The sequence below is a fragment of the Populus trichocarpa genome, chromosome 2 (genome assembly GCF_000002775.5).
Source record: "Populus trichocarpa isolate Nisqually-1 chromosome 2, P.trichocarpa_v4.1, whole genome shotgun sequence".
Taxonomy (NCBI): Eukaryota; Viridiplantae; Streptophyta; class Magnoliopsida; order Malpighiales; family Salicaceae; genus Populus; species Populus trichocarpa.
In genome coordinates, this window is record NC_037286.2 from 23505979 (window position 1) to 23519927 (window position 13949).

Here is a 13949-nt window from a genome sequence, read left to right on the forward strand (position 1 = left end):
GACAATCCTGCTAGTTCTCATTCAGCCGAAAGCAACCGCTGCTTGCTGCTTCCTCCTCCTAATTATCACTACAATTATTTCGTAATATTATATTCCAGAGAGAAAGAAAGAAAATAAAGTATGCTGTTTTTTTTTAACTCGTTGAGTTCTTATCTTTGATCATAGAAATTGGAAATTGCATTTTTTAAATATTTAAAAAATAAATTAATCTAGATAAATACATAAACTGATCTAAAAATAATCCCTACCATAAATATTATTATCTTATATACATATGGTTAAAGATTTGATTGGAGATCTGATGCAGCCTGAAATTTAATTTGCTGGGTGGACCTGTAGATTAACAAGTCAATTTAATTTCTCATTAAAATAATATTATTTTGATTTTTTTTAATTAAAAAACGAGTTATTTTGTGTGTGTGAGAAAGGGATCGTAATGGAAAAGCAATTTCATTGATTCTTGATTAATTGACAGAGAAAAAAAAAAACAAAAGGGAAAAGAAAAGCCCGCCTTCCTAGCTTGCTTGGGTGTTAACTAACAAACTAAAAAGGAAGGCAAAATAAAATACATTTCCTGAAATCTCAAAGCGCCACCACACCTCTCCCTTCCATATACAACACGCGCGTCTGTATATAGCATAGCACCTCGCACACCATCATATATGTAAATCGCAATCTCTGAACGCCGTTTCATCATCTTCTTAATGACGTTTCATCGAAGGTATCCTCGATTATTCTTCGATCTTTGATCAGCGATCAGCTCAAGCGTCAATGTCACTTCAATTATTCTGTTTTTGATCGATTTTTTTTTAATTTTATTCCGATTTTCTTTGTTTTTCTGTTTCCGGTTTATCCTAATTTCTATCGATTTTGGAATCTTCCAGATCCAGCAGATCCGATAACAGAATAGTAAAGGAAATGACAGGTGAGAAATCCATGCGTTGCGTTTTCTTTATGGAGAATCTTTTTTACTGCTATGAAAATTGAGGTGAAAGCAAAGGAGAGATTCGGTTAATCTTGACAATGCGAGTGTGATATGGTGTGATTTCAGGGGAGGTGATTTTGAGGAGTGAAGAAAGTGACAAGGGGAAAGGAATGGATCTGGAGACGTCAGAGGACGAGAAGCAGCAGCAGCATCAGCGAAGGAAGAAGGTTAGATCTTTGAGGAAAAAGGCAATGAGTGCATCCACTAAGCTCACGCATACGCTAAGGAAGCGTGGGAAGCGTGTTGCTGATTGCAGGTATGCTGCGATTACTATCAATGATGTTAGAGATGCAAAGGAGGAAGAGGCTGTCAATGCATTTCGCCTCGTGTTGATCTCCAAAGACCTTCTTCCCCCTCGACATGATGATTACCACACTTTATTGAGGTAATTTCTTTTAATTTTAATTTTTATTATAATTTTTTAAACCCAAGCTAGTGAGATGAATCTTAACTTATCTTATAGCATTAGAATTCGGATGAATTTTGGTAATATGATTAGTGCTATTCTTAGATTATTATAATAATTGGGCATGGCAAAATGTGCGCGCATCTGCAGGTTTTTGAAAGCAAGGAAATTTGACCTTGATAAAACGGTGCTGATGTGGTCAGAAATGCTCAACTGGAGAAGAGAGTACGGGGTAGATTCGATAATACAGGTAAAGTTTCGTTGCGATGTTATTCACTTACTTTTGTCGAATAGGATATGTTTTAGAGATGATGAGGTAATGGTCTTTGACATTTAGACTGTATCAGGACTGAGATTAAGAAAATGGGGCTTGCCTTCTTGATTGGATTAGAAAATCATGGTAGTCTTCGACATTTAGACTGTATCAGGACTGAGATTAAGAAAATGGGGCTTGCCTTCTTGACTGGATTATAAAATTATGGTAGCCGCCGTGATTTTGATTTGTTGTCATTTATAATTTTATTTCTTAAAGGTTCTAACAGATGTACAACATGTTTGTGCGATTTTTAGGATTTTGTATACGATGAATATGAAGAGGTTCAAAGTTATTATCCTCATGGTTACCATGGTGTAGACAAAGCGGGTCGACCTGTTTATATTGAAAGAACTGGCAAAATTGAACCAAGCAAGTTAATGAGAGTTACCACAGTGGAGAGATTTTTGAAATATCATGTCCAGGGGTTTGAGAAGGCTTTCACTGAGAAATTCCCTGCATGTTCTATAGCAGCTAAGAGGCACATAGATTCTACAATAACAATTTTGGACGTCCATGGGCTGGTAAATTCATAGCTTGTTAAAGTATCTATTTTAATTTTTTTCTACTACCTAAGAAACACTTTATATAGCATGCTGTCCTTTCTTGATTTGTTATTTGATTTATCCAGAACTGGATGAGCTTCGGCAAGGTTGCTCATGATCTAGTTATGCACATGCAAAAAATTGATGGTGACAACTATCCTGAGGTGATTTAATATTGTTAAATTGAAACCTAATGTGAAAAAAATTATCTGAGTTAATGGTTCTGTCATTTGCTGAATGTTTTTTTTTTTTTGCTAACTCATTTCCAACAGACACTACATCAGATGTTCATTGTTAACGCTGGTAGTGGATTCAAACTGCTATGGAACACAGCAAAAGGCTTTCTTGACCCGAAGACTACTGCGAAGATAAATGTACAAGACTTTTGATATATATTTTTTCTATTACTCTAGCAAGCTGTGTAGACTAATTAAAATCATCCTTATCTGGTCCACAGGTTCTAGGCAACAAGTTCCAAAATAAGTTGTTGGAAGTTATAGACTCAAGGTTTGGTATATGTCATCCTGCTTTTGCAGTCAGAATACAGATGATTTATAAGCTTTATAACTCTGAACTTTGGCATTTTCTTGTAAAACAGCCAACTTCCTGAATTTCTTGGTGGAACCTGCTCATGCCCAAATGAAGGTGGTTGCCTAAGATCCGACAATGGCCCGTGGAAGGATCCAGAAATAATGAAAGTATGATCCTTTTCAGTATCAAGCATAAAATAGCAAGGATCTTTTGTGACTATTCATGTTTGGGAATCATAAACTTCAAAACCATTGCGATGTTATACCATCTATTTATGTTCGTGTGATTGGAATCTTTGTCTTGCAGTTGGTACATGCTGGAGAAGCAATATATTTGAGAAAAATGAATAGTTCTTTTGATGAAGACGATTTTGAAATCAAGTTGTTTGCTTCCAAGGTCAGTTTCAGGATAATAAATGACTTTCAGTTTTCTTTAGCTATCTTTTACTTGTGTATTAAATATGCTATTCATTATGCAGGTTTCAAGAAGTGAAATCTGCTCTGCTGATTCATGCTCGGACACGAGGCCAAATGCCTCTGACTTCATTCAACCATTGCCACTTTCAGATGAAGTATGTTTTCAGGAGTTCCTTTTTTTCTGATTTCTTCTGGTTTCTCTTGGAACTCCAGCCATATTGGATTGATTCTTAATATAATTTTTTGGTTGATGTCATCTATTGGTTATTCCCCAAGCTTTATAGTTTACTAATAAATTTAAATGTACTTTCTAGTAAATGATCATCTCTTATTTTAATTTCACATTGTTTGCAAGCGAAAGAGGGAAAAGGATAAAGAAATGCTGAAGGAACTGAAAAATAATATAGGGCATACTAAAGGATAACTAAATTTTGACTCTTTCATAATGGGTTTCCACAGATTTGTCTGATCTGCGATCATGTTTAACATAACTATCCCTTTTAATGCATGGTTTTGAAATTTCTTCTTTTTCTGAAGTTAAAATTTCTTTCCTTTGTTAAAATCAACAAATTTTGGAAGTTGTGTGACAAGTTGCAAAAATACCTATCATCCATAACTATATATAAAGGCACCATCATTTTAAAAACTTTTGAATGACTATGTTCTGCCCTTGATAACGTTTTTTAATACTTAAATAACCCCACTACTAATATGTGTATACATGGGATAATGCCATTTATTAATACTTCCGGACATAAAACATAATATAATTAGGCAATAGAAGCACCCTTTTAGTAATTGCTTTTCTGCTTGCCATGCAATAATCTCTTATAAAAATTAGTTCTTGTTACAATCGAATTAGTTCTTGTTACAATCAAATTCATTTATTTTTTCATAGAGACCTGAATGTATTTCACTTATATTTTAAATAAAAAAATTAACTTGTTAGTTTTCTATGTAAATGTGTGTTTTGTTATATGTTAAATAGATCTTTTTCTCATATGACAAATATTTTTTTGACCATCACTCTTGTGCACACAAACTGGAACATGTTTCTCTGCATCTTCATTGTGGTGCCGTTAGATTACAATATGAATTGTCATTGTTTTGTTGTGAATTTGAGTATTTGTCATCATAGGTTTTGTTAAAAGATGGTTTGAAGTTTTCACATATATTTAGGCAAAAATAAAGATTTTACATCAGCTAAAAGAAGCATCACAACATTTTTTGCACTTTAAAACTATTGCATACAAAAATTGAATGCTAGGACAATCACTCATATAATAAGTTTTTTTATTGCAAATTTTTGTATTATTTCTTTACAAATTTCAAATAATTCACATGCAGAGCTTGCACAATTTGAATTCAAAACAAGTTTTTAAGCAGAGGCAGTCAAAATGATTTGTATTGTTTAATGCCAAATTTGTAAAATACCTTCCAGTGTTGTGGAATGTTAAAGGTAGAAACCAAAGATCTCACTGTTGTTTTCACAAGATTTTTCTATAAAATGAGGAATTAAGTATGTGCTATCTGCACTGGAATATGGGACAGGTTTGATCATTAGATTTGAATGATAATTTATTCCAGTTCCGTTTGAATGTTTGATTGAATAATATATCAGTACAGTAGAATACTGTGATATACTATGCCTTTAGGATGAATGAATTTATTGGGCTCACTGAATTTCAGTACCCCACTGAGCAATTATATTGACGTGTAATTATAACTCCTACTTGCTCCTATGTTGTGCTAGGGAAGGATGGGTGATTCTGCTTCTGTCCACAGCTTGGTTGAAAACAATGCTACCAGAGTCAAAGATACTAGTTCAATGAGTAGGTGACTTGACAATTTTCCTTTTAGTTCAACTTTGTATCATTATTAAGGTGGCTGTTTCACATCAAATGATCTAGTTCATGATGAAATTGCAATCTGGATCTTCTTTTTTCAAGTGGTACCTGATGCCTGCTCATCAGATAATAGGTTTCAAATGCTTTATAGTAGTGGCATCCGACCCAGATCTTGTACATCTCTGCTCATTTGCTAAATGACTCCGTATCTTAATTAAATTAGCACTGATGGGCTTGTAATTCAGTGGTACCCTTACACAAGAGGGTGACGTCTCGGGCTCACTTTTATCATTTAAACTCTAATAAAATTATCTCATTTTTCAGTAAAAAATAAAAAAATCAGCACCAAGGATGATGTCAATTTTTTGTTGTATTTCATGTGACAAAAAGCAGGAAGGCTTCAAGCATTGCATTAATTGTTTATTTGTGCATTCAAAGACTAGCCGGACAACATTTCTCAGTACTTAAAGGTCTGAATTGTTTTTTCAATTTGAAATAGATCGACCTGTAAGAGACTAAGAGACATGTTTCTTTGATTTTGATTTGTTGAAATTGTTTTCTTTTGTTGCATAGTTACCAATTTTTTGTACATTGGGTTACGTTGTTGTCATTTCCTCTCTCAACAGAAAAGCTGCTCATGAGCGACGATGCTTAGTGTAATAACTATAAACTTAGCTTCTGCATCTATAAATTCATGATGTGGTAATTTCTTTCAGATGATTCAGCTAATGATGTTACTCCAAGAATGCTGCTGAAGAAATTTATTCCTCAAACAGCAAGCCTTTTGGTGCAGTTTGTGCTCAACTTGTTACTATGGATGTATCTTAAACTCCCAGGGACAGGGAGAGCTCTTTCATCACAAAGAGACAGTCAACTGCAAAACCAGCGTGACTCACTATTGGAAGATTCAAGTTCTCAAGTGCAAGGTGTTTCGCAGGAAATAAAAGAAGAACCGCTTCATCCGTGCTGGCAGAGACTGCAAAATTTAGAAACAATGGTTAATGAGCTAGGTAGCAAGCCAACCAGAATTCCTCCTGAGAAAGAGGACATGCTTCTTGAGTCATTGAGTCGCATTAAATGTATAGAGCATGATCTACAGAAGACAAAGAAAGTAAGTTATCCTTGTGTAAGGAAATAGGTTCAGTTCTGAATTTTGTAGCACTTCCAGAAATTGTCTTCATTGTTCTTTGTAGACTAAAAATCTTTAGCTTTTATTTTGCAGGCACTACTCGCAACTGCATCGAGACAAGTGGAGCTCGCAGAATCACTGGAGAGTCTAAAGGGAAACAGCTTAGCTGTAAGTTTTTCAAATTCACAAGACAAGATTCAACACTGTTTCTATCACTCAGCTTTAACTATCATAGTGACTGTCTCTCTTAGGGTAATTATTTCAGAGCCCTGTGTATTCAAGAAGTTGTACTGATAGCGAGTTGAAATGCCATAAGGGATAAAAGGAAATATCATTTATAAAAATAAATGAATCAACATAAAAGAACTGAGAGAACATAGTTCTTGTATCAGCACACTTGTCCAAGTCTTCACTATCCTCACAATGGATGAATATCCCTTTCATGTCAAAGGTTTCCTACTTTGTACAGACACAAGTTTTACAATTGTTTTGCCAGTCTTTATTTTTATTGCTCGTATTATGAGCAGCCAATAATCTCGTCCAATGCAAGGCTTGTCAGACAAGATATGCATGCTTACAAAATAATGATTCGACAACTGCAGGGAGCAGCAAACTCTTGTTGGCCAAGAAATTGCAAGTACTTTCCTCCAGAAAGATAGCTGCATTTTGTTGAAAAGTGAAGTTTGCTGATAATTATGATGCAATGCTTGATGATTCTTAAGAATACAGTGACTGCTAGGTACGAATTACCTCAGCGGATTCAAATGGAGTCTCTGCAATACATCACCTCATCTCTGTCTGTCCATGGGTTTACCCTCCACAGAAACAGAACGCTGCTCTTCACCCAGCCATGAAGATATCAAATTCTTTCAGATAGGTTTGCCGACGCCCTCGCACCTGTACAATGCTCCTCATGTTTTTTTTCTGTACATAGCATGAAAACATTATTTCTTCGTTTCCTCAAGTTGATACGGTAGATTACTCATTACTCAATTACATTTAGTATTGAATACTCATTTTGGAAATAGAGGCAAGATGGATGTATTACAGAAATTTTACCCTGAGGCAATTTCGAAATACCATTATACCTTTTTGACATGAACTTGTGGTGCCATTGAAACGTTGTGCTGTGACTCTTTTCGATAGGAAATGAACTGCTGCTCCGGATAATGTTGTTCACTTCCAGAATCGATCCAAACAATCGCCCATGCGTGGCGGGCTGTTTTTTGTTTTGTTTGTTTGTTGTGAATTGGGGCTGGAATACCCTTTTGATATTTGAGCACGAATATTTATTTTCTATTTCTTCGGTGTAATGTTTTGTTTGCAAAATGTATTTATGATTAGGGGAGAGAGTAATTAGTAATTAGTCATATATTATTAGTTATTTTTTTTAACCCGAGAGAAATTTATAAAAATATTTTAATTATTTTTTTTATGAATTATAAATTTTATATTTTTTTTCTGTTTTTTTTTTATCCAAAGTGAATTCTAAAAAGTATCTCTCATCTATGATCTAACAATAGTTAATATGAGGTGGCATGCTTGCGCGCCGCCGCGGGGCAACCTTTTATTTCTATAAAAATATATAAAAAAATATAAGATCCTAAGGAATTGGGTTATAAGGCGGACTCAATAGAATTGGATTAGGACGCCGGACTAAAGGGGTTGGGTTCGTGGTCGAACCCAAGGGGGTTGGGACCGTTCAAGTTCGGACCCAAGAGGGTGGGGGTCTTTGGCTGGATCCAAGTGAGTTGGGTTTGGAGCCGTGTTCGGATCCAAGGGGTTAGGGTTTGGTTCCTTCCGTGGCCGGAATCAAGAGGGTAGGGTGGTGGGTTCGTGTTTGACCTAAGGGGGTTCGGGTTGGGTCAGTGTCGTGGCCTAAGGGGATTTGGGTCCTTCCGTGCCTGGACCCAAAATGGGTTGGGGTTGGGTGCGGACCCAAAATGGGTTGGGGTTGGGTGCAGACCCAAGGGGATTTGGGGTTGGGTGGGGTTGGGTACTTCCCTGTCCGGACCCAATATGGGTTGAGGGCTGACTTCGTGGCCAGACCCAATAGGGTTGGGGGCTGGGTCCATATCTGGACCCAAGAGGGTTTGGGTGTGGGTCATTTCGAGTCCGGGCCCAAAATGGGTTTGGGTCCTTCCCTGTCCGGACCCAAAATGGGTTTGGGTCCTTCCCTATCCGGACCCAATATAGGTTGGGGGCTGACTCTGTGGCTAGACCCAATGGGGTTGGGGGCTGGGGGCTGGGTGCATGTCCGGACCCAAGGGGGTTGGGTTTGGGTTTGGGTTTGAATCCTTCCGAGTCCAGACCCAATATGGGTTGGGTTGGGGTGTGGGTCCGAACCCAAGGGGGTTTGGGTCCTTCCCTGTCCGGACTCCAAATGGGTTGGGGTAGGGTCGAAGTCCGAACCCAAGGGTTTTGGGGGCTAGGTCCATGTCCATACCCAATGGGGTTTGAGTTTGGGTCCTTTAGTGTCCGGATCTAAAGGGGTTTGCGTTGGGTTCAGAGTCCGGACCCAAGTGGGTTGGGTTTGGGCTCAACGTCCGAACCCTAAATGGATTTCGGAGTGGATCCTTCCCTGTCCAAACCCAAGAGGGTTGTGGGATGGGTCCGTGGCCGGACCCAATCGGGTTGGGGGTTGGGTTCGTGTCCGGATCCAAGGGGGTTTGGGTCCCTTCGTGTCCGGACCCAATAGGGTTTAGGTTTGGGTCCTTCCGAGTCCAGACCCAATATGGGTTGGGTTGGCGTGTGGGTCTGGACCCAAGGGGGTTTGAGTTTGGGTCCTTCCCTGTCCGGACCCCAAATTGGTTGGGGTGGGGTCGATGTCAGGACCTAAAGGGGTTGCGGGATGGGTGCATATTCGGACCAAAAAGGGTTTAGGTCATTCCCAGTCCGGACCCAAAATGGTTTTGGGTGTAGGTCCTTCCATGTCCGGGCCCAAGAGGGTTGGGGGCTAGGTCTGTGTGCGGACCCAAGGGGGTTTGGGTCCCTTTGTGTCCGGACCCAAAGGGGTTTGGGTCGTTCCGTGTCGCGACCCAATATGAGTTGGGGTTGGGGTGTTGGTCTGGCTCAATAGTTTTTGGGTTTGGGTCTGTTCGTGTCCGGGCCTAAAAGGGTTTGGGTGGGGTTTGGAGTCTGACCCAAGGGGATTGGGTTTGGGTCCTTCCATGTTAGGACCCAAAATAGGTTTGGGTGTAGGTCCATGCCCGGACCTAATGTGGTATGTGTTTGGGTCCCTTCGTGTCCAGACCCAGGAGGGTTTGAGTTTGGGTACTTCCATGTCCGGAGCCAATATGAGTTGGGGTTGGGGTGGGGGTCCGGACCCAACAGTTTTTGGGTTTGGGTCCTTTGGTTTAGGATTCGGTGTGGAGTTCGACCCAAGGGGATTGGGTTTGGGTCATCCGTGTCAGGACCCAAAATGAGTTTGGGTGTGGGTCCTTTGTTGTCCGAACCTAAAGGGGTTTGGGTTTGGGTCCGGGTCCGGGTCCTTCCGTGTCCAATCCCAAAAGGTTTGGGATGGGTTCAGAGTCCGTATCCAAGGGGTTTGGGGTCAGCAGCCGGGCCCAAAATGAATTTGGGTATGGTTCCTTCTATTATCGAGCCTAAGAGGGTTGGGGTATGGCTCTGTGGCCGGACCCAAGGGGGTTTGGGTTTGGGTCCCTTTGTTTCCGGACCAAATGGGGTTGGGGTTAGGGTACTTCTGTGTCCGGACCCGAATGGGTGTGGGATGAGTTTGGAGTCCGACCCAAGGGGTTTGAGTTTGGGGTCAACGTCTGGACCCAAAATGGGTTTTGGTGTGGGTCCTTCCCTGCCCGGACCCAAGAGAGTTGGGGGATGGATCCGTGGCCGGACCCAATGGGGTTGGGGTTTGGGTCCTTCCGTGGCCAAACCCAAGAGTGTTTGGGTTGGGTTTGGGGTATGTGTCCGGACCCAAGATATATGGATCTGGACGCCTGACCCAACAGAAAGGGGTCCATATCAGCAGACCCGCTGGCCTGGTTGGGCAGCCGGGTTCGCGTGTCTGGCTCAGCGGCAGGGCATGACAACCCAAGTGCTAGGTGTCCGTAGCTTGGGGCGCAACCCCTCCCCCTGCAGCCTTGGAACTTTTACGGCTAGGAATGACTACCCTTGCGCTAGATGTTTGTGCCTGGGGCTGCAGCACACAATGCCCCTACAAAATGTGCAATCTACAGTGCAATAAGTCTTGGTGAACAGTGCTCGTTTTGAGCATTATTACAATCCACGGTGCAATGAGTCTTGATGAACAAGATTTTCTCCACATGTTTTATCTTTATGTATAATATTTTGTACTGTTAGGTCAACTCACTCGTGACCCGGTTAAAATCCAATTGATTTTAATTAAAATAGATGATTCAATTAAATAGTGTCTCTGCAATATCAATTACATCTAATTTGTTTTCATATTTTAGTTCATTTCTAACATATCTTTTTGACAGATATTTTTCATCTACATGATTACATCAAAAACTGAAACCCTGACTATTTTTACATCTGAGAAATAATAAATTTTCATGTGGTGTTGAATTCAAGGTTTTTTTTTCATATGTTTTTTCTTTAATAAATCAAGTGAGCTTTCACTTTCTCAGGTGACGTCAATTTAGAATTTACATAGAAAAATAACAAAAAAAATATTGATCATTTATTCAAGAACAAATTAAAAATAATTAAACTTGCAGAAATAAATTTACGACTTGATCTAAAATATAAGGATTACAGGAAGTAATTATCCAAAGAACAAAAAAAAAAGGGTTTCAGAAATGTTTTTTTTATATATAATTAATTCGGCTTTCTGTTTTTTAATATTTAATAAATTAAAATGGGGCTAGGAAATTTGAATTCTCAATTGGGCTTAATTAGTCCAATCAGAAGGCCCAAGAGTATTATATCTGGGTCAGGTATCTCACAGCAGCAGTTTCGGGTTTGGATCCACTAACTAACCACCAACTCCATAACACTCTATGCTTAGCTGGCATAATTTCCCACCTAATAAACCAACACCCCGCTAATCGCCGTCGCCGCCTCCGTCCACCACCAGCCACTTTAACACCCTCTAACGAAAAACACCACTTCCAGCAAATCCTAACCCTAAAACTCCTCCACAATGTCCACACCTTCCCCATCTCCTTCACCACCACCACCACACTCACCACCGACAAACCCCACTCCACTCTCTTCCAAGAAAACCCAGCCTCTCCCCTGGACCCACCAAGAAACCATCCATCTAATCCAAGCCTACCAAGAAAAGTGGTACTCCTTAAAACGCGGTCAGCTCAAGGCTAGCCAGTGGGAAGAAGTAGCCGTAACTGTGGCTGCCCGCTGCGGCTATGACTACAACCACCCTTCGAAATCCGCTGTCCAATGCCGCCACAAGATGGAGAAGCTCCGCAGAAGGTACCGAGATGAGAAACGAGTCATGGCTCTTGGTGGCACTTGTTATTGGCAGTACTTTGATCTCATGGACTCCTTGGAACGCGGGCCTTTGCCCATTTCGGCGCAGCCGCTAGCTCGAGTACCCTGCCAGGAAAATTATCATACTAGGAACAGAAACAATGGCGTTCTTGGCGAATATGATGATGATAAAGGTGAAGATGAGGATGATGATGATGATGAAGATTATGGGTATAGAAGCAAGTTGAGGAGCAGAAGCATTAACTATATACTCCGAAAGCCTAGTATTGTTAATAGGTATGCGGGTGGTGGTCCTTCTGGGGTTTCGCGGGAGGCGGAAAAGAAGAGGAAGAGAGAGGAAGTTGAGGAGGAGGAGGAGGAGGAGGAGGAGGAGGGAGAAGGGGTGGAAATGGGGTTGGCGGGGCAAATAAAGGCGTTTTCGGAGAGGATGGTGAAGTTGGAGAGGAAGAAGTTGGAGGTGATGAAAGAAACAGAGAGGTCGAGAATGGAGATGGAGAATAAGAAGCTCGAGATGATTTTAGATTCTCATAGTAAGATTGTTCATATGATTGGTGAAGCTTTTGGCTTGTGATTTCGGATTAGCTTTGAAGGTTCGATATTGTTCTGAATCTTAATATTTTCTGCTATTAGCTTTTTTTTCTGCTAAATCTCTTTAGTAATTTATTGAGTTCCTATAGTAGTTTAGATTATGTTTGCAGCATTCTGTACATTCAAAATTAGATCCGCCGGCTGTGAATTTTGACAATGTGATTTGATTGGAATGCAAGGGAGTAGTAGATGTTTAGTTATATTCATCCAAATTTCCTGTACTTTTGTTGATGGAATGTTTTTGTGCATGCTATTGACATAAGAGAAGTAGTTCTAAGCAAAATTACTTCGGAATTGGATGTCATGGAATCATGACTGAAGATCCTCATCTTGCAATTGCTGTGAAAATAGGCGACGATATTTCGGTGTTTTTCATAGTCATTGCAGGTTTCATCATGTAGTTCTAAGAAAAATTACTTTGGAATTGGATTTCATAGAATCATGACTAAAGATCCTCATCTTGCAATTGCTTTGAACATGGGCAACAATGTTTCAGCGTTTTTCGAAGTCATTGCAGGTTTCATTTCGTAGGTGTTGCCTGCTATCTTTTTTGGGATGACATTTTGAAATTTTCTGGAGAGGATGCTTCTTTGCCTGCATCTTGTGAACCTTATGTGCACTGCATGTATGTTTTGAAATACATTTTTCTGTTTGTCATCTTTTCTCTTTTGATTGTAAACTACTTGATTCTTAGGAATTAGTTCGTCGAAAGTATGTTCCGGTTCTATACACACATGCAAAAACCACCTTCTGTGTTTTGAGGAATCGGCAGTAGTAGATTCCCGGTATCATAACTCTGGTGCATATCATTTAATGTGCCAAAGTTTTTGCTAGGGCCAGCAGGAAGAGTGCCACGCTCTGATTTGGCACCATTTTTTCTGCTAGTTTTCCTTGTATATAAGACACATCGCTCCTCATTCCTGAATCACTGCTGGAAACTTCAGCATATGCTCTGTTTTAGATCTTGTGCTGCCGATTTTGTCACCCATAAATTCACTGGTTTACGTCCTGGAAGTTTATCTAACTTCAAAGGTATCCCATATATTAGGGTGTTTTTTTTTCCCCACCAGGCTATTCTCTATGTCTGGCTTTCTCCTTGTACATCTAGGGCAATTCAGTTGATTTAGAAGTTCTGACCACGAAAAGAATGAAAGTGATCAGCATGTTTGTCCAAATAAATGACATTCAATTGCTACTGTGATATTTTAGCTTCCTATTGTATATGGATTTTCATACTCTCTTTTCAGTATTTAAAGCCAGTTTATTTTTGCATTTAAAAAACAACATTTTTAACATAAAATGAACATTTTTCATTCAAATTATTTTATGATATTTTATGATTGTTTTGATGTGCTAATGTGAAAAATAAAATTTAAAAACTAAAAACAATTATTTCAAAATATTTTAAAACAAAAAACATTTAAAAACAACTACTTATCAAACGTAGTGAATAGTGATGGCACTGGTCTTGGGTCTTGGCAGCAGCGGATCCTTTACGTTCTACATCAAATATATAAGCTGAGGTATTCAAATCATAGTTGTTTGAAATTCACAATGTTTGGATAAAATTTTTAAAAAAATTTTATAAGCTGAGGTATTCAAATCATATAAAAAACATGTATCCGTCTTCAATTGCTGCCAATTCCCCTCGCTCTCTTCCTATTACCATTGAGCCAGAAAATGGCAAAAAACCAATGCCTTTTCTCACAAAAACTCGTTAAGTTTAGGAAAGAGAATATTTTACTTGTAAGATTTT

At 39.4% G+C, this 13949-nt stretch overlaps 2 protein-coding genes across 3 annotated transcripts; both read left to right on the forward strand.

The window, feature by feature from the left end:
* Window positions 1-460: 460 nt before the first annotated feature.
* Window positions 461-7274, forward strand: LOC7459480 (phosphatidylinositol/phosphatidylcholine transfer protein SFH9). Of its 2 annotated transcripts, XM_024595936.2 has the most exons (15): window positions 463-721; window positions 885-925; window positions 1052-1370; window positions 1542-1641; window positions 1962-2228; window positions 2336-2413; window positions 2522-2623; window positions 2707-2756; window positions 2848-2947; window positions 3087-3176; window positions 3259-3351; window positions 4950-5028; window positions 5760-6154; window positions 6266-6340; window positions 6775-7274. In XM_024595936.2, the coding sequence occupies exons 1-15, from the start codon at window positions 705-707 to the stop codon at window positions 6829-6831; spliced, it is 1863 nt and encodes a 620-aa protein (XP_024451704.2). In that variant the 5' UTR covers window positions 463-704; the 3' UTR covers window positions 6832-7274. The 2 variants fall into 2 exon arrangements, with proteins under 2 accessions (XP_024451705.2, XP_024451704.2); XM_024595937.2 differs by lacking the exons at window positions 6266-6340; window positions 6775-7274 and having other exon boundaries at window positions 461-721; window positions 4950-5032; window positions 5760-5908.
* Window positions 7275-10984: 3710 nt separating this feature from the next.
* On the forward strand, window positions 10985-12393 carry LOC7459483 (trihelix transcription factor ENAP1). The gene has a single exon (XM_024594867.2). It carries the CDS (start codon window positions 11298-11300, stop codon window positions 12174-12176), a length of 879 nt encoding a protein of 292 aa, XP_024450635.2. The 5' UTR covers window positions 10985-11297; the 3' UTR covers window positions 12177-12393.
* The last annotated feature ends 1556 nt before the right edge of the window (window positions 12394-13949 follow it).

What these genes read in the sequence shown, in the direction of transcription:
- LOC7459480 (XM_024595936.2), top strand. An exon ending in TTTTGGACGTCCATGGGCTG is followed by an intron (nt 2,229 to 2,335) that starts GTAAATTCATAG and finishes TGATTTATCCAG; the next exon opens with AACTGGATGAGCTTCGGCAA. An exon ending in TTGGAAGTTATAGACTCAAG is followed by an intron (nt 2,757 to 2,847) that starts GTTTGGTATATG and finishes CTTGTAAAACAG; the next exon opens with CCAACTTCCTGAATTTCTTG.
- LOC7459483 (XM_024594867.2), top strand. Translation starts at nt 11,298, where the DNA reads ATGTCCACACCTTCCCCATCTCCTTCACCACCACCACCACACTCACCA.